The sequence below is a fragment of the Papio anubis genome, chromosome 5 (assembly GCF_008728515.1).
Source record: "Papio anubis isolate 15944 chromosome 5, Panubis1.0, whole genome shotgun sequence".
Classification (NCBI taxonomy): domain Eukaryota; kingdom Metazoa; phylum Chordata; class Mammalia; order Primates; family Cercopithecidae; genus Papio; species Papio anubis.
In genome coordinates, this window is record NC_044980.1 from 305,696 (window position 1) to 324,877 (window position 19,182).

Consider the following 19,182-nt stretch of genomic DNA (forward strand, 5'->3'; position numbering starts at 1 on the left):
GGGCACCTTCGGGAGAGAGTGGGTCCCGCGGAGATGCACCCAGGTTACGCACATGGTGAATGCAGGCGGTATCCTGGCTCCTGCCACTCTCTGGAAAGTCTTCAAGCGTGGCGGCTCCTGCGGCCCCAGTGAGAACCCCCGGAGCTGTGCACAGGGCCTGCGGACCCAGACAGCAGCCTCCTCCCCAGGGTGCGCCCGAGCCTGCGGAGAGCAGGAGCTGCCGAGTGAGCTGGCCCACAGCGTTCGCTGCAGTCACGTTCCCGCTTGGGGTGGTTTGGGATTGGCGGGAGAATTTGGATTCGCCGAGTGGTGCTGTCTTGAACCACGGAGATGGCGAGGAGTGGGTCGCAGAGTTGATTTTTGTGACTCAAACTAAAATCAGGCACAGGGAACCTGGTTTCAGCACGGGGTTGTCCAATGTGGTCCCCCTCAAGGGCGCCCCACAGAGCTTGCTTTAAAGTGCGATTTGACAAGGGATGAGAAACCTTGAAAGCTGTAAACGGAACCCTCAGAAAATGTGGCCGCCGGGGGTGGTTTCGGGTGCTTTGCTGGGCTGTGTTTGTGAAAACCCATTCGAACCGCCCTCCAAGTTCACCCTCCGGGACCGCCCGGGCTGGGGGCATGCCCCGCGTTCCCGTTAGTGCTGCAGCCTGTAGCACAGCAGGCCGCGCACATTTAAATCCACTCAGATTCACTCAGGACCAACCCAGGAGTCCTGAGGCTGCTGAGGGGACGGAGCCGACGGGGAACGCTGCTTCTGTGTGGCAAGTTCCTGAGGGTGCTGGCCCGGGAGGTGGCTCAGAGTGTACGGTGGGGTCCCCCCGGGGACAGAACTCTCTCAGGAGATGAGTCGGCAGCCACATCACAGGATTGGGCAGCCGTGGGGAGCTGGGAATGCACCAGGGGAGCTGAGCAGCTGGCCGAGGTCCCAGGGCCAGGCCTCAGGAAGGGCAGGGGGATGCCCGGGGCCAGAGCAGAGGCTGCTGGGCACAGGGGGTCTCCCTGAGCTGGGTGGGCAGGATCATGACCTGCTGAGGGAACCTCCTTGATGTGAAGCTGATGGTTGGTGTTGCCCAGCTCAGAGCCCAGCCGGGTCCCACGCCTGAGCGTGAAGTCAGAACCCTCCCCTCGTCTGAAGCACAGCAGATGCCTTCAGGGCCTCTAGGAGAAAACAGGCAAAGTCATTGAGCAATGTCTTAAAAGAAGAGTGGTGTAGTGAGAATTTCTTGTCCAGATTTTAGTCTACCCCAGACCACAGATGAGTCTTTGTAACGGGATCGTGGTCTTGCCATGGGGACACATGAGATGGACCATCACAGAGGCCACTGGGGCTGCACCTCCCATCTGAGTCCTGGCTGTCCCAGGTCCGGGCCAGGTTCCTGCGCGCTCACCTACCTGTCCTGCCCAGGAGACAGGGCAAGCACCGTGAAGTCTGGAGCAGGGCTGAGTCCAGGCCCTTCAGAGCTGCTGCCAGGCCCAGCACCCCTCTCCAGATCACCACTTCTCCGGGGTTTTCCAAAGCATTTAACAAGGGCGTCAGGGCACCTCCTGGGTGACGGCCCCGCATCGTGGGGCTGACATCGCGCCTCTGCCTTAGGACCCTGGTCCGAGGTGTCCCTGAGTACGGCTGCGTGGTGAACTTGCGGAAGACAGTGGTGAACTTCCCTGTGGAAGACGAGGCCCTGGGTGGCGCAGCTTTTGTCCAGCTGCCGGCGCATGGCCTGTTCCCCTGGTGCGGACTGCTGCTGGACACCCGGACCCTGGAGGTGCAGAGCGACTACTCCAGGTGAGCGCACCTGGCCGGAAGCGGAGCCTGTGCCCAGCAGGGACAGATGGTGCTGCAGGGCCGTCCTGTCCGCCCCTGCTTCTGTGTGGGGCAGGCGACTGCCAATCCCAAAGGGTCGGAGGCCACACGGTGCCCCTCGTCCCATCCAGGGCTGAGCAGAAATGCGTCTTTCTGTGGGAGTGAGGGTGTCACAAGGGGAGAGGTTTTCTGTGCTATTTTTGTGAAAGGAAATTGTGCACCAGACCTGGGAACACTGAGGTGTCCTCAGAGAGCAATCTGGATCTGAACCCGAGACGCCCAGGCCCTGCTGGGTGTGAGTCTCTCCAAACCCGAGACACTGGGGCCCTGCTGGGCTTGAGTCTCTGCGAACCTGAGACACTGGGGCCCTGCTGGACGTGAGTCTCTCCACTGTGAGGCCCACACTCCGAGGCTCATCCACAGTCTACATGATGCCATGAGTTCATGATCACGTGTGACCCATCAGGGGACAGGGCTGTGGTGTGTGGGGGTCTCTACAAAAATCTGGGGTCTCATTTCTCCCGAGCCTGAGAGCTCATGGCCCCACCTCAGGCTCAGACACAGATGGATTGAAGATGGACACAGATGCAGAAATCTGTGCTGTTTCTTTTATGAGTAAAAAGTATCACCATTCCAGGCAGGGCGAGGTGGCTCACACCTGTAATCCCAGCATTTTGGGAGGCCGAGATGGGTGGATCACTTGAGGCCAGGAGTTTGAGACCAACCTAGCCAACATAGTGAAACTCCGTTTCTACTTAAAAAGTACAAAAATTAGCCTGGCGTGGTGGCGCACGCCTGTAGTCTCAGCTATGCGGGAGGCTGAGGCAGGAGAATCACTGAGGCTCAGGAGAGGTTGAGAATCATTGAGAATCAGGAGAGGTTGCAGTGAGCTGAGATCACACCACTGTACTCCAGCCTGGGCAACAGAGCGAGACTTTATCTTAAAAAAAGGCAAAAAGTATCAGCATTCCGAAACCATGGTGGACAGGTGCTTTTTATTCTGTCCTTCAACAATATCCACTGGTGCTGTGCTAGAGGCCGGAACTGGGGGTGCCTTCCTCTAAAAGGCACGGCTTCATGGGAAGAGAAATAAGGGATTTTTAAATCCCTTACTGGATGATTGTTAAACCAGTGGTTTAAACTGGGGTCCTGTCATTCTGAGTTGAACAGTCCGGATCTGGACTTTGCCTCTTTCCAGAATGCTCCCTGGGGTTTGCTTAACGGGGGAGCAGCAGGTGCGGACACCCTCGTATTGGGGGAGTGGCAGGTGTAGATGCCCTTGTGCATGGTGCCCAGCACATCCCTGCTGCAGCTCCCTCCCCACCAGGACACCGGTCCCCTGTGCTCCCCACAGTCCCTGCTTCCCTCTCCCAGCCTCACCTGATCCTGGCCTCTGCTGGCTTTGTCTGAGTGATTTGCAGATTTCCTGGGCTCCCGGCACCTCCTTGCCTCTCCCTAGGCACCTCTGCAGCACTGGCCATACCATCAGCCGTGAACTGTCCACTACTTATTTTGCTCCCCGTGAAATGTATTTTTTAGGACAGGCACCCCTGGTTCCGGCCTATGGCACAGCATCAGTGAATGTTACTGAAGGACAAAGCAGATAGACAAACGAATCAGGAAAATGGGTTCTCTCTGAACACATTGCAAAGCCACAAAGGCTAGTGCAGGATGGGTGGGCATCAGGTCATCAGATGTGGGTTCAATGCCAGAATATTCTGTGCTCCCAAAGGCCACTTGGTCAGAGTGCCTGCTTGCAGAGGTGGTTGTAAAAGCTCAGCAGTAGAGGCAGTGGTTCGCCGCACTCAGGGTGAACACACGTCCTCTGTGTCTGAAGCATACAAAGGCTTGAAGGGCATCTGGGGGAAGAAAACAGGCAAGATGATTAAGAAAAGTGAAAAAGGAAGAGTGTTAAGATGGGAATTTTCTTGTCCAGATTTTAGTCTCCCAAACCATAGCTCAGATGGCAGAATGTGGTGAGAACTGGTGGACAGTACAATAGAACAAAACGGAAGCCCTACCTCTCAGAAACGTGTGTTAAATGTGGCATGTGGCACAGCTGACGGAAAAGAGAGTGTGTGTTTAATTTTTTTTCTGAGAAAACTGACTGGAAGCAAATAAGTTGCGTCTTTACAACATATACCAGAGCAGATTCTAGGTGGAAGAGGAATGACATCAAACAGCAGCAGCGACAGAAAACAAAACGGAAGGCTCAAAGGGAAGGGAGGTGAACGCTCCCTGATTTGGCGCTGGGGATGGACACGGAGGGAAGTGGATGAAACCAGTGAGGCTGGCTGGGCGCGGTGGCTCAAGCCTGTAATCCCAGCACTTTGGGAGGCCGAGACGGGCGGATCACGAGGTCAGGAGATCGAGACCATCCTGGCTAACACAGTGAAACCCCGTCTCTACTAAAAATACAAAAAATTAGCCGGGCGTAGTGGCAGTGCCTGTAGTCCCAGCTACTCGGGAGGCTGAGGCAGGAGAATGGCGTAAACCCGGGAGGCGGAGCTTGCAGTGAGCCGAGGTCGCGCCACTGCACTCCAGCCTGGGGGCGACAGAGCGAGACTCCGCCTCAAAAAAAAAAAAAAAAAAAAGGAAAAAAAAAAAAAAAGAAACCAGTGAGGCAACACGTATTGCTTTCACTGCAGAGGAACTCAGCTTGCCTGAGCCGCAGTGAAAATGGCTGTTCCCTGGAGCATTTGTGCACACGATTTATTTAAGGCGCCCTGTGAGGTCCTGCACATTCATCCTCTCACTTTGTTCTCCTAACCACCTGAGAGGTAAATGAAGAAAGCCTCCAGGGGAGCACCCAGCTGGCAAGGGGCGTGTGTGATTGCAGCCTGGCCTCCTGCTCTGGGGCCCTGCTCCGCCTGAGGACTCCATACAGGTCAGACCCACAGGCTCGGGGCGAGCCGGAACCCAAGGTTGTGTTGGGGACAACTGTGAAGGAAGAAACGGACATCTGATGCACACTTGGGAAGGTTCTACCAGCAGCATCAAAGAAATGCATGTGAAACTGACAGCGAGACCTGTCCTTTGTGCTGGCTCCTTTTCTGGGCTTCCCAAGAACCAGCATCAGGGTGAGGCAAGTTGGAAAGACTTTTCTGGAAAGCAGCTTGTTTGCATGGAAGTCCTTACAATGTCCTGTGTTTTCCCAGTAATTCCACTTCTGAAGTGACCAGACATTATCACGGGTCTTATTTCCCATTTCCAGTGATCCAGGTGGAGGGCGGGGGGCTTGCCACAGCAAGTCGCCAACCCGCCCAAATCCAGGGCTAAGCAGATACTATGTATCACAAAACTTACTCTGCCGTTAGACATGTTTTCAAAGAATTTTTGAAGAATGTTTAATGGCACAAAACGTTTATTTCAATGTAGCAGTGTTCAAAGCTGGATGTAAAAGAACGCAGCCCAGGGAGCCCGCTGTGGATGTCACGTGTGTTCGTCTTTGGACACGGATGTACACGGGCAGTGAGTGGTGGCAGGGCCCTGGAGGACGTCGGTGGGATGCCTCCATCCTGCCCCTCTGGAGATACCCTGTGTGTGCCACGTGCACTCACTGGAGCCCTCTTTAGCTGGCGCCACCTGGCTCTTCCATCCATGAGATTCAAACACAGTGAGATTCCCCATGCCCGACTCAGTGTTCTCCCACAGAGAAGCTGAGTCACACCCGTGTCCACTCGAGGGATGCCCGGGAGTCAGGGCTCCACAGTTTATTATGTGTTTTTGGCCGAGTTATGTGCAGATCTCATCAGGGCAGATGATGAGTGCACACACACGTCCGTGCAAGGCTTGGATACACTCAACATCACTAGCCACGTCCTGGTGGAGTCTGGCCATGCAGGGTCCGGATGGCGTGTAGCGTTTTGAGTCCACGGAGAGAGCACCCAACTCCCTCAGGCTACAGCGCGTGCCCCAGGCAGGACAAGGAAGCAGGAGGAAGGCAGGAGGCTCTTTGGAGCAAGCTTTGCAGGAGGGGGCTGGGTGTGGGGCAGGCACCCGTGTCTGACGTCCCCCCTGTGTCTCAGCTACGCCCGGACCTCCATCAGAGCCAGTCTCACCTTCAACCGCGGCTTCAAGGCCGGGAGGAACATGCGTCGCAAACTCTTTGGGGTCTTGCGGCTGAAGTGTCACAGCCTGTTTCTGGATTTGCAGGTGAGCAGGCTGACGGTCAGCACAGAGTTCAGAGTTCGGGGGGCATGTGTGTTACTGTGTGCACGCATGTGTATGTGTGTGTGTGCGTGCCTGCAAGGCTGACGGTGACTGGCTGCACATAAGAGTGCACATGTGCACAGATGCATGCGAGCCATACGTGTGTGTGTGTACATGAAGGCATGGCAGTGTGTGCACAGGTGTGCAAGGGCACAAGTATGAATGTGCACACGCAAATGCATACCTGACGTGCATGTGTGTTCATGTGCATTCGTGTGGGATTCATGTGAGGTGCATGCGTGTGGGTGTGCGGTGTGAGTAGCATGTGTGTGCATAACCTGTATCAAGGGCCCCTCATGTTCACCCTGCTAGGTCCTCAGCACCAGCGCCCCTCCTTACAGGGTGAGATGGGGTGGACCCCCACAGGAGAGGGGGAGTGGATGTGGACGCCCACAGGAGAGGGGGAGTGGACACGGACGCCCACAGGAGAGGGGAGTGGATGTAAATGCCCACAGGAGAGGGGAGTGGACGCCCACAGGAGAGGGGAGTGAACACCCACAGGAGAGGGAGTGGACGCAGATGCCCACAGGAGAGGGGAGTGGACGCAGACGCCCACAGGAGAGGGGAGTGAACACCCACAGGAGAGGGAGTGGACGCAGATGTCCAGACGGGACAATGCTCTCAGGACTGCAACTTCAGAGCCACAGCCCACTGGGGCCTGGGACCCTGTCTCACCCTGTAAGGAGGGGTGCTGGTGCTGAGGACCTATCAGGGTGAACATGAGGGGCCCTCGATACAGGTTATGTGCACATATGCTACTCACACTGCACACCTACATGCATGCACCTCACGTGAATGCCGCATGACTGCACACGAACACATGCATGTCAGGTATACATGTGTCCACTCCCCATTCATCCTTGTGGGCATCTGCATCACACTCCCTACTCACTGCCATGGGTGTCCACTCCCCCTCTCCTGTGGGCGTCTGCGTCCGCTTCCCCTCTCCTGTGGGCGTCCACTCCCCCTCTCCTGTGGGCATCTGCGTCCACTCCCCCTCCTCCTGTGGGCGTCCACTCCCCCTCTCCTGTGGGCATCTCTGTCCACTCCCCCTCTCCTGTGGGCGTCTGCGTCCATTCCCCCTCTCCTGTGGGCATCTGCGTTCACTCCCTCTCCTGGTGCCTTCCCTTTTTGGCCAAGCCTCGGAGGCAGGCAGACGACAGGGAGTCCTGACTCCCCCAGGGTGGTTGACAGCTGCCGGGTGAGGGTCAGGCCGGATTTCACTGGGGAGAGGGATGGTTTCTTGTCAAAATGTTCCTCTTTCTTGTGCCATCTGAATGGATGATAAAGTAAAAAGTAAAAACTTAAAATCCCAGAGAGGTTTCTGCCGTTTCTCACTCTTTCCTGGCGATTCTAGGTGAACAGCCTCCAGACGGTGTGCACCAACGTCTACAAGATCCTCCTGCTGCAGGCCTACAGGTGAGCCGTCACCAAGGGGGCACAGGCCCAGCCTCCAGGGACCCACCACGCTCTGCTCGCCTCTGACTGGGGGCTACACCTGGGTTTTAGGGGCAAGGAGTGTCATGTTTTCAGCGATGCTGCTGCCTCTGCCCTGTTCTGTGTTCGCGTGGCTCTGTGCAAAGCGCCTGTTCTCCGTCTCTGGGTAGTGCTAGGAACCGACGTGGCCCCAGGTGTCCCCGCTGTGCCTGTGCACTGACTGTGGGACCTCATGGAGGCCAACCCAGGGCAGGAGGGGCATGGAGTAAAGAGATGTTTGTGAGGAGTCTTAGCAGAGGAGGCCGGGAAGGTGTCTGAACAGTAGGTGGGAGATCAGACACCGGGAGGATTTGGGGTCTCAGAGAGCAAAGAGGGCCGAGGTGGGTGCAGATGAGGGTTGCTGTCCCCACCCCCAGGAAGGTGCAGCAGAGCTGTGGCTCCCCACACAGGCCGGCCGGCACCTGTGCTCTGGGCATGGCTGTGCTCCTGGAACATTCCCTGTCATGGCTGGTCAGGGGTCCCCCCTGTCAAGAATCAACAACTTTATCACAGAAGAAAGGCCAATCTGTGGAGGCCACAGGGCCAGCTTCTGCCTGGCATCAGGGCAGGTGGTGGCACAAACCTCTGGGCTGTACCAAAGGGTAGTCGGGCACCACAGGCCCGGGCCTCCACCTGAACAGGCCTCCCGAGCCACTGGGAGCCGAGTGCCAGGAGTCCGAAGCCCTCGCCCCATGAGGGCTGAGAATGAGTGTGAGAATTTGTGTTACCCAGGGCCAGGGCCGAGGCTGCGCGAATTACCGTGCACACTTGATGTGAAACGAGGTCGTCTATCGTGGGAACCCAGCAAGGGCTCACGGGAGAGATTTTCCGTTACAAGGTCACCCCACGAAGGTGGTTTTTAACCCGAGTGCTTGTGCCTTCGTGCTCTGGCAGGGAGGGCAGAGCCGCAGCTGCGTGTTACCGCCTTTGCACTGGCTCCAGAGACTCGGGACCAGGCTCTCTGTTCCAGGGTGCGTCCGGCTCAGGCCGCCCTCCTCTGTCTTCTCTCTCTGCCTTGAGTCTTCCCTCGTTTGCGTCTCCCTGACGTGTGCCTGGGCCCTCATGCAAGCCGCTTGACTCCTTCTGGAAACCCGTGGAGTGCGCTGGAGACAGGCGCCGCTGAGGACGGGAGGTGTCTGACACCGTGGTCGACCCCAGGGTCCAGCTGGCGTGCTTGGGGCCTCCTTGGGCCATGATGAGGTCAGAAGAGTTTTCCCAGGCATGGGCCACGTAACCTGCCACCTGCTCCTCCCGTATTCAGCTCAGCCTTGTTGTCATTTCCCCACCAGGGTCCCTGGCTCCGAGGAGCTCCCGTAGAGGGCCTGGGCTCGGGCAAGGTGGCTGAGTTTTCCCACCCACGTGGGGGTGCTTGGGTAGTCGCTTGATTGGGTAGCCCTGAGGAGGCAGAGGTGCGATGAGCCACGGGCCATTTCCAGACACGGAGCCAGGCACCTGGAAGGCCCAGGAACCCCCTTCCCTCGAGGCAGGAGTGGGAGAACGGAAAGCTGGGCCCCGATTTCACAGCAGCCAGGCTGCAGCAGGTGAGGCTGTGGTGGTCTGTGTGGCACTGGGGGTGGAACCTGACTCCAATCCGCCGGGGCTCAGCCTTCCCGGCCCCTGCTGGCCACGCCTCCATACGCGCGGGGGGTGGATGCCCTGACCTCTAGCAGGTGGCTTTTTCTCCCTTTGGAAGAGAGCCCTTCACCCATGCTAGGTATTTCCCTTCTGGGTCAGGAGTGTGACCCTGTGGCAACCCCAGTACCTTAGGCATATTTGTTTGTTTAAAAAACTGTCTGGGCCTGGCTTCCCTCGTTGCTAAGTGGGGAGAAGACATCCCACCTCAGCAGAGTTATTCAGAGGCTGAAACCCGAGTGCTGGCCTAACTGGTGGGATCTCAGGTCATTCCAGAAGGGGCTCCGGCAGTCGGTGAGACCAGGTGCACAGGTGTCCTGATCACACACACGTGGGCACATGTGCTGTTTCATGGTGGCCAGGTCCATGCACACCTGCCCCAAAGTCCCAGGAAGCTGAGAAGCCAAAGAAGGAGGCTGACAGGGCTGGCGCGGTGGCTCACACCTGTAGTCCCAGCACTTTAGGAGGCCGAGGTGAGAGGATCGCTTGAGCCCGGGAGTTTAAGGCGAGCCTGGGCAACATAGTAGGACCCCATCTCTATGAAAAATAAAAACAAAAATTAGCTGAGTGTGGTGGAGTGCGCCTGTAGTTCCAGTACTTGGGAGGCTGAAGTGGGAGGATGGCTTGAGCCCAGGAGGTGGAGGTTGCAGTGAGCTGAGATCACCCCACTGTACTGCAGCCTGGGAGACAGAGTGAGACCCCATCTCAGCAACAGAAAAGACTGACAAATGCAGTTTCTTGGAAAGAAACATTTAGTAGGGACTTCACCTACACACAGAAGCCAAGTCGGTGTCTCGGTGGCAGTGAGATGAGATGATGGGTCCCCGCACCATCGCCTCAGACACAGGGTTTACGCACCACAGGGGTGGGCTGACTCAGAAGGGATGCGCAGGACGTTGATACACGATGACATGAAGGATGTTTGACGAAGGGCGGGATTTACGGTAAGTACCTTCTGGTTCACAAGGAGCAATGGATAAGCTGGAAACCTTAGAGGCCTTCCCAGAACAGGAGCTAATCAGAAGCCAGCATGGCAGGTTAGCATCCAGGATGGAGCTGCTTCAGCCTCCACATGTGTGTGCATTCATACAGACAGTGCACAGAAACGCACAGAGTACCTGTGCACGCACACAGACACGCAGGTACTTGCACACACAAGCACACACACACAGACATGCACGCACGCATCCGTGTGTGCACCTGTGCCCACGAGGAAACCCATGCACATGCCTTCATGCCTGCACACACGCACCGGCGGGCCCGTGCCCACACCCGTGAGCACCGTCTAATTAGGAGGCCGTTCCTCTGACGATGTCCGCCATCCCCTCAGGTTCCATGCGTGTGTGCTGCAGCTCCCATTTCATCAGCAAGTCTGGAAGAACCCCGCGTTTTTCCTGCGTGTCATCTCTGACACGGCCTCCCTCTGCTACTCCATCCTGAAAGCCAAGAACGCAGGTACGCACAGGTGCCTGGCCTCAGTGGCAGCAGTGCCTGCCTGCTGGTGTTAGTGTGTCAGGAGACTGAGTGAATCCGGGCTTAGGACATTCTCACCCCTTTTCACATCGGGAAGTAGTTTAACCCGACCACCGGCAGGCCCGTCTGCCCGCCCTCTCGTGGGGTGAGCAGGGCACCCGATGGAAGGGACAGGAGCTGCCTGGGAACTGCCGTCCTTCCCACCTTGCTCTGCCTGGGGAAGTGCCGGGAGGGCTGGTCTCTCCTGCTTGCCCCATGGTGGGATTCGGGGGGCCTGGCCTCTCCCGTTTGCCCTGTGGTGGGATTGAGCTGTCTCCTGTCCATGGCACTTAGGGCCCCTGTGCAAACCTAGGCCAAGGGCTTAGGAGGAGGCTGGGCCCAGGCTACCCTATCCCTCTCAGGAGCAGAGGCCGTCCGTCCCCACCGCAGAGCCCTGGGCTGTCCTCTGCTCCCCGGTCACCGTCCTCTGCCTCTGGACACTTTGTCCAGCCTCAGGGAGGTTTCTGATCCGTCTGAAATTCAAGCCACGTCGAACCTGCCGTCCTGAGCTTAAGAGCTTCTACTTTCTGTTATTTCTGTGTTGTGGAAATTTCACTTGGAGAAGCTGAAGGAAACACTTCAGTAGTGACTCCTGCGGTGCTTGGGTCAGGGCAGCTGGAGATGGAGCCGCCCTGCAGACCGTCGGGTGTGCGCAGCTCTCCGGTGTCTCCCGGGAGGGGAGCTGGGCTGGGCCTGTGGACTCCTCAGTCTCTGTTTGTCCCCCAGGGATGTCGCTGGGGGCCAAGGGCGCCGCCGGCCCTCTGCCCTCCGAGGCCGTGCAGTGGCTGTGCCACCAAGCCTTCCTGCTCAAGCTGACTCAACACCGCGTCACCTACGTGCCACTCCTGGGGTCACTCAGGACAGGCAAGTGTGGGTGGCGGCCAGTGCGGGCCCACCTGCCCAGACACCATCCTCGAACGCCCTTTGCAGGGCGAGCAGCCTCAGATGCTGCTGCAATGCAGATGCCCCGGGCCTGGCCTTGGGGCTGGAGCCATGCTGGCGGCCCTGTGTGATTAAATGCCCGTGTCCCCAGGCCATGGAACCTGGCAGGGTCCACGACTTCCTGAACCCCTGCCTCCCATCTCAGGGCAGATCCCCACCCGTGGGAACCTTGTGACCCCTGACCTGTGTCCTCTCACAGCGTCTGCCCTGGCTGCTGCCCTGATACCCCCATGGGGTCCTGAGCTCCTGGGTCTTTCTTTAAGTTCTCTCCCTGCCCTGGCGCTCCAGCATCACCCTGGTGGAGGGGTGTCTGTCCCTTCACTGAGATTCCCACCACCCAAGGCCACGAGGTGCAGGCCCTGCCTGCCCGGCCGCCCACATGTCCCAGGAGGGCTGGAGGATGCCCGCTCTGGCCTCTTCCTGAACAGAGTCTGATTTTGGCCCCACAGCCCAGACTCAGCTGAGTCGGAAGCTCCCGGGGACGACGCTGGCTGCCCTGGAGGCCGCAGCCAACCCGGCACTGCCCTCAGACTTCAAGACCATCCTGGACTGATGGCCACCCGCCCACAGCCGGGCCGAGAGTGGACACCAGCAGCCATGTCACGCTGGGCTCTACATCCCAGGGAGGGAGGGGCGGCCCACACCCAGGCCCGCACCGCTGGGAGTCTGAGGCCTGAGTGAGTGTCTGGCCGAGGCCTGCATGTCCGGCTGAAGGCTAAGTGTCCGGCTGAAGGCTGAGTGTCCAGCATACCTGCCGTCCTCACTTCCCCGCAGGCTGGCACTCGGCTCCACCCCAGGGCCAGCTCCTCCTCGCCAGGAGCCTGGCTTCCACTCCCCACACGGGGTTAGTCCTTCCCCCACTTGCCGTTCTCCACCCCTCACCCTGACCTCCTTTGCCGTCTGCCCCCCACCAGGCCGGTGGAGACCCTGAGAAGGAGCCTGGGAGCTCTGGGAATTTGGAGTGACCAAAGGTGTGCCCTGTTCACAGGCGAGAACTCTGCACCTGGATGGGGGTCCCTGTGGGCCACACTGGGGGGCTGTGGGAGTAAAATACTCAATATATGCGTTTTTCAGTTTTGAAAAAAAGCCTCATGTTTGAATCCTAATGTGCACTGCATAGACTCCACTGTATGCGATTATGGAAGTGTATGAGTGAATGGCATGGTGGTCAGTGCAGGCCCGTGGCCTGGCTGGGCCTGGGAGGTTTCTGATGCTGTGAGGCAGGAGGGGAAGGAGGGTCGGGGGTAGATGGTGGGAGCCCCCACCCTAGAAGAGGGAACAGTAAGTCCAGGCCCAAAGGACGGCAGGGATGATGGGGACCCAGCTTGGGTGGCGATGATGGGGGGCCTGGCTTGGGCGGAGGGGATAACCGAGGGCCCAGTTGGGGTGGCGGGGATGATAGGGACCCAGCTTGGGTGGCGGGGATGATGGGGAAACCTGGCTGGGCCCCCTCCTCCCCTGCCTCCCACCTGCAGCTGTGGATCTGGAAGTGCTTCCCTGGTGCACATCCTCTGGGCCATCAGCATTCATGGAAGTGGGGGGCAGGAGCATGACACCATCCTGTATAAAATCCAGGATTTCTCCTCCTGAGCCCCCCAACTCAGGTTGAAAGTCACCTTCCCCCTCTGGCTGTTCTCTTCAGAGTGGACCAGGCGATTCTGATCTCTGAAGGGTGGGTAGGGTGGGGCAGTGGAGGGTGTGGACACAGGAGTCTTCAAGGTAGGGCTGGTGATGGTGGCCCATCCTCTTATCTTATCTCCCAATCTCGTCTCTCATCCTCTTATCTCCCAGTCTCATCCAGACTTATCTCCCAGGGCTGGCGCCAGGCACGCAGTGGAGCTGGACATACGTCCTTCAGCAGACAGAAGGAACTGGAAGGATTGCAGAGAACGGGAGGGGCAGCTCAGAGGGACACAATCTTGGGGTGAAGAAACAGCCCCTCCTCGGAAGTTGGCTTGGGCCACATGACACCGAGGGCCCGGCGTGAGCGACTCCGGAGCCTTCCAGCAGGTCCCTGGTGGGGCCTTATGGTACGGCCAGGTCCTGCTGAGTGTGCCTTGGACAGGGCTTCTGGTGTGAGTGCAGCCCAGACGTGCCTGGTGCCGAGGTGGGGGCTTATGGCTGCTGGATATGGCCTCATTTATTGCTGCTGCTTCGGCGAGTGTCCGAGTGACCGAGCCTAATGTGTTTATGGTGGGCCCAAGTCCACAGACCGTGTCATAAATGCACACTGATGCCTGGAGCCCCCGTATAGGAACTGTGACAAGGAGGGGCCCTTGGCAGCCTGGGGGCGCCTTTGCCCTGCAAACCGGAAGGGAGTGGCCCCGGGTGCCGTGGGCAGACGACCTCAGTGGGAGGTTGGACAGAACAGGGTGGGGACTCCTGGGAGCAGAGGCCGCTGCTCAGGCATACCTGGGTTTGAATCACAGACCAACAGGTCAGGCCGTTGTTCAGTTATCCATTTTCTACAAAGCTCCAGAATCCTGTTTCTCCAGATGCTTTTTGTTGAAATTTGACTCAGAATTACTTACATTTTTTGCTAAAGTATTAGACCCTTGAAAAAGGTATTTGCTTTGATGTGGCTTAACTCACTAAGCACCTACTTTTTGATTTGTCTCTTTTTACTTATTAATTATTATTATTAGAGATGGAGTCTACTTTGTCACCCAGGTTGTAGTGCAGTGGCACAATCATGGCTCGCTGTAGCCACACACCCCCAGGCTCAAGTGATCCTCCCGCCTCAGCTTCCCAAAGTGCTGGGATTACAGGTGTGAGCCACTGCCCCTGCCTGGCACTTTTAAAAACCACTATGTAAGGTCAGGCATGGTGGCTCACACTTGTCATCCCAGTAGTTTGGGAAGCTGAGGCAGGATTGTCTGAGGCCAGGAGTTTGAGACCAGCATGGATAACATAGACCCCATCTCTACAACAAATACAAAAAGTTAGCCAGGTGTGGTGTCCAGCATCTGTAGTCCCCGATGCTCAGGAGGCCGAGTGGGAGGATCGCTCGAGCCTGGAAGGTCGTGGCTGCAGTGAGCTGTGATTGTACCATTGCACTCCAGCCTGGGCAACAGAGTGAGACCCTGTCTCAAAAAAAAAAGATGAAGGAGAAGAAGAGGAAGAAAAAGAAGGAAGAAGGAGAGAAGGAAGAAGGAGAAAAGGAAGAAGGAGAGGAGGAGGAGGAGGAAGAAGAAAGAAAAGGAGAAGAAGGCCTTCGAGGTGCTGGGTAGACTGTCAAACCTCAAGGCAAAATGAAAATAATGAAGTTTTAAAAGGAAAGGAAAACCCCAGCCCTTTGGACTTCCTTAGGCCTGAACTTCATCTCAAGCAGCTTCCATCCACAGACAAGCATGTGTGGAGCAAGTGAGTTCCACGCAGAAAGGGAGGAGAAGCAGGCAAGGATGGAGGCTGTGGGTGACGCCAGCCAGGACCCCTGAAGGGGAGTGGTTATTTTCCTGCATCAGCGCCACGCTCCTGCCGGTCCTGCACCTGCTGTAACCCTCGATGTGGATTAGTGCCAGGTGCTCACCTGGGAAGGGGGCTTGCCAATCCTTGGTGGGTGTCAGAGGCCCCAGGCGTTTGTGGTAGGCAGAATTACAGTCCCTCCCCAAAGCTGCCCACGTCCTTCTCCTGGGACCTGTGAATGTGTCACCTGCATGGCAGAGGCTGGTGGAGGCTGCAGGTGGAGTCACGGCTGCCAGTCAGCCAATCTTAAGGTCATCCTGGATTATCTGGTGTGCCTGATGTGACCACAAGGGTCCCTAGAAGTGAGAGAGGGAGGCAGGGAAGAGTCAGAGAGGGGACGTGAGAAAGACCACTGACCACTGCTGGCTTTGAGATGGAGGAAGGGGCCCCCAGCTAAGGAATGGGGGCAGCTGCTCCATGCTGGAAAAGCAAGCAATCCTCCCCCATCCTGAGTGCACGCAGCCCTGCCCACGCCTCGATTTCAGGCCAGCGGGACCCATTTCAGCTTTCTGGCCTCCAGAGCTGTAAGATAATTTGTTTGTGTGAAGCCACTAAGCTGCAGCGATGTGTTACAGCAGCACGTGGAATACCAGTGCAGGGAAATGAACACAGGGACCGTCTCAGAATGAGACTCCCGGCCCACCCCTGGGGATCGTGTGGGACAGCTCAGGTGGCCTTGCTGCCGAGCGGGAGAGAGAAACAGAGTGGGGCTTCTAGCCTCCCTGCGTACTGGTCACCTGGAGTCATGATGAAATGTGCATGCTGGGACAGCAGAGCTCTTGTGCCCGTCCAGCTCCAATGGCCAAGGCTGCTGGCGGGTCCTCACACTGACGGGCAGGGATGGAGCCTCTTCACCCTGGATCCAGCTTTGACCACGGCCCCTGGCGAGTGCAGGTCCCCCAGGTTTGTGGAGCCTGGTGCTGGGCATTCCACTGTGGCCTGCAGGAGGGTTGGACAAGTCTCCAAGGTGCCATCCGGAGGCAAAGGTTCCATGGTCCCATTTCTGCGGCCCCGGAGAGCGAGCATCACGACAGGCCTGGGCCTCACCTCAGCCTCATGCAGGCATGAAAGAACCGAGTCTTGCAGGAGGGGGACTGGCTGGCTTTCTCCTCTCTGACACGGCACAAAGCCCTGGGCTCGCCACCTGGAGTTGTGTGTCCCCAGCCCCTGTGTGGACGGGAGACTCATGCTCCCTGGCCATGGCAGTGGGGTCCTCTCTGTCAGGTCCCAGTCCCACCCCTGGTGGAAGGGGCTGCTTCCCTTGGAGCTGGGTGGGTGAGTCCTGGGGCAGCTCCAGTGCTGGCTGCACCCTCCATGACCTCCCACCTCACTTCTCCTTCTGCTGTTAGTCCTTCACGCATCCTCCCCTGGTTCTTAGTGACCTCAGACTCTACCCTGCGGATGAGCCCCATCAGGCTTTTGAAAACTGGACCCTGAATCTTGTTTTCCTGTCAGGTGCTCCCTGACTTCTCCGTGCCTGGCAAAGCAGCTCTGGGTTCACCCTCTGCCAGGAACTAGCTCACAGGACAGCCTGTCCTCATGTGACCACCACAGTCGTGGGAGCTGTGTCCATCTCTGGGGTCGGCTAGCCTCATCTGCAGCTGGCTTTATTTCCAGTTCAACATGGCTGCCCCTGGAAAGGGACTGCCCCTGTGGAGCTACAGATCCTGTATTCCAACCACTTCCAGTCAGGTGATAGGAGCATTTTGTTCCTGTCCCGACACTAGCCAGTCTGAGAGACCCGCCCCTGGAATGTTTTTCCCAAAAGGGTGGAGGACAAGTTGAAGGAGCTGAGTGTGGGGCGTGGCCACGCAGGGTCAGCCTGTCCAGTTCTGCTCTCACCGCCTGGCCCTTGTGCCCGCTCCCTGGATGGTGCTCGGGTACCTCCGCAGCCCATGAGGCCTCAACCCCTGGCCCTGAACAACCCTGGCAATGTGATGGGACAGATGCACCTCTGCCACCCTTTGGGGCATCCATCTGTCCACCCATCATCACCTATTGGGCCACCTCTGTCCCTCCTCCTTTCTACCCATTTTTATCCATGGCTGCATCAGGCACATGGGTGGAGTGGCATTTTCTGGCTGCCCACCTAAGCATGTCCCAACCCCACAGCTGAGGGACCTGCCCACCTAAGCGTGTCCTGAACCCACCCACGGGGCGGGGAGAGCTGCCCACCCAAGCACGTCCTGAGCCCACAGCAGGGGGACCTAACCACCTAAGCATGTCCTGAGCCCACAGCGGGGGGACCTACCCACCTAAGCATGTCCTGAGCCCATGGGGTGGGGCAGGGCAGGAGGGAACTACCCCCCTAAGCGTGTCGTGAGTCCACAAGGTGGGGCTGGGGGGGAGCTGCCCACCCAAGCATGTCCTGAGCCCACGTCGGGGGGAGCTGCCCACCTAAGTGTGCCCTGAGCCCACGGCAGGGGATGCTGCTGCTTCCAGCTCCCCCTATACAGAGTGCTGGGCAGAGCCCCAGCCCTCGTTAGGATGTGCTACACCCAAAAGTCTGATCCAGGATGGGAGCAGGGAGCACCTGCTCACATCCTAGTTATTTTCTAAGTATGGTATTGATGAAAATGTGAGCTCGGGTAAGTCTGAGTGGCTTCTCAGCACCCCTGCTGCCAACAGCTGCCTGTTTTTCTTGTCCGGGTCAATGAAGGACTTGCAGGCTCTATGGTGAGTGGGGGAAGGTGTCCCAAAAGCTGCCTTTGGGGACACATGCCCCTTGGCAGTGTTGGCTTCTGAGCAGGTTACTCCACCTTCTGCATGTGTGAGTTGTTGACGCCATGGAACACAGCTGTTGCTTTGGCTTCTGGGGGCTTTCCTTTGGGGAACCACCCCCTCTCCACCCCACCCTCCAGGCTCTGTGATCACTCTTCCCTGCAATTTGATGTCTAGGCTCTGAAGGGGGAGCATCTCACCCAGATCATGAACCAAAAGGATTTTGGAATGGTCACGGAGACGCCCTACTTAAAAAAGCTGAACAGTGCGGACAGAGAGTCCCGTGGATCCTGTGAACTCCTGGGTCCAGTAGGGCCTGAAGCCCACCCTGGACTTGGCCAGTTCTGAGAGCTGGTGAAGGACATTCGGTTTGAGTTTGTTTATGTCAGTTACAACGGAAAAGGCTGACTGGTAGACCCAAGTATGGAGTTGCGGCAAGATTGTGAGGTTGAACTGGGGGATGTCAGACTGTCCTCTGCAGTAGCCCCATCTCACAGCGCACTGACTCCCTTTGTGACATGTTCGTCCTCACATACCCCGGCCTCACCACGGGTGTGGGGAGCATCACAACTGCAGGACAGAGGGACGCAGTGCAGCTCCCCCTGCCGTGGGCTCGGGACACGCTTAGGTGGGCAGCTTCCCCTGACATGGGCTCAGGACGTGCTTGGGTGGGCAGCTCCCCCCAGCCCCATGGGCTCAGGACGTGCTTAGGTGGGGTGCACTGGCGTTAATTGCATGTTTAGCACTCAGTTTATCTGCAGGTGGGTAGCGGTGCACGTGCTTTTGTTTACTCTGGACCTGGGCTGGCCATGGGCAAGGACGGGTTCCGGACAAGAATGCGTGTAATGGGCGCTGGGAACCACGGCCGCGCCTTGTTGCTGGGATTTTTCAGCACCACGGACAGTGCTGCCTGGCCGGGAGCTCTTTTCAAAGGTGGGAGCAGGTGCCTTGGGTCTTCACAGGGCCTCTCCAGGCGGCAGGAAGCCAGGACCTGCGGGGCCTCCGTGGCGAGTCAGAGACCTGATCCCTGGCTCCGTGGTGCTTTTGCGGGGGAAGGAGGGGAGGAAAAAGGATGGGGAGGAGAGGGGGCAGGAGGGAGGAGGGAACAGAGGGAGAGGGAAGAGGGAAGCAGGCCCATAGCGCGTGGAGCCGGGGTACTCCGGAGCAGGGCGGGCTGGACGGGGGCTGCACAGTGCGCTTGGCGCCTGCGGCACAGGTGACTGCCCCACGTGTTCGAGCTCCTGCCTGTCGCCCCTCTGCCCCGGGACAGCAGTAGCCTTTTGGTACCTCCTTAATACAATTCAACAGTTTGGAAAAATAAAAGTGGCAACCTACAGTGTTTCTCAGAAATGTTAGGAAGAGTCAACTAGACCACAGACTCCAGACCCCAGACCCCCACTTCCAGGCTGGAGGGAACA

At 57.9% G+C, this 19,182-nt stretch overlaps 1 protein-coding gene across 2 annotated transcripts in view; it reads left to right on the plus strand.

The window, feature by feature from the left end:
* TERT (telomerase reverse transcriptase) overlaps window positions 1-12,678 on the plus strand; it is a 35,752-nt gene extending 23,074 nt beyond the window's left edge. The window contains exons 11-16 of one of the 2 annotated variants that reach the window (XM_021939215.2): window positions 1,598-1,786; window positions 5,833-5,959; window positions 7,374-7,435; window positions 10,455-10,579; window positions 11,363-11,500; window positions 12,028-12,678. In XM_021939215.2, coding sequence (XP_021794907.2) covers window positions 1,598-1,786; window positions 5,833-5,959; window positions 7,374-7,435; window positions 10,455-10,579; window positions 11,363-11,500; window positions 12,028-12,131 — 745 coding nt within the window. In that variant the 3' untranslated portion in view covers window positions 12,132-12,678. Of the gene's footprint in view, window positions 1-1,597; window positions 1,787-5,832; window positions 5,960-7,373; window positions 8,693-8,928; window positions 9,646-10,454; window positions 10,580-11,362; window positions 11,501-12,027 lie in introns of those variants that run through there. The other variant, XR_004183617.1, reaches the window with a different exon arrangement.
* The last annotated feature ends 6,504 nt before the right edge of the window (window positions 12,679-19,182 follow it).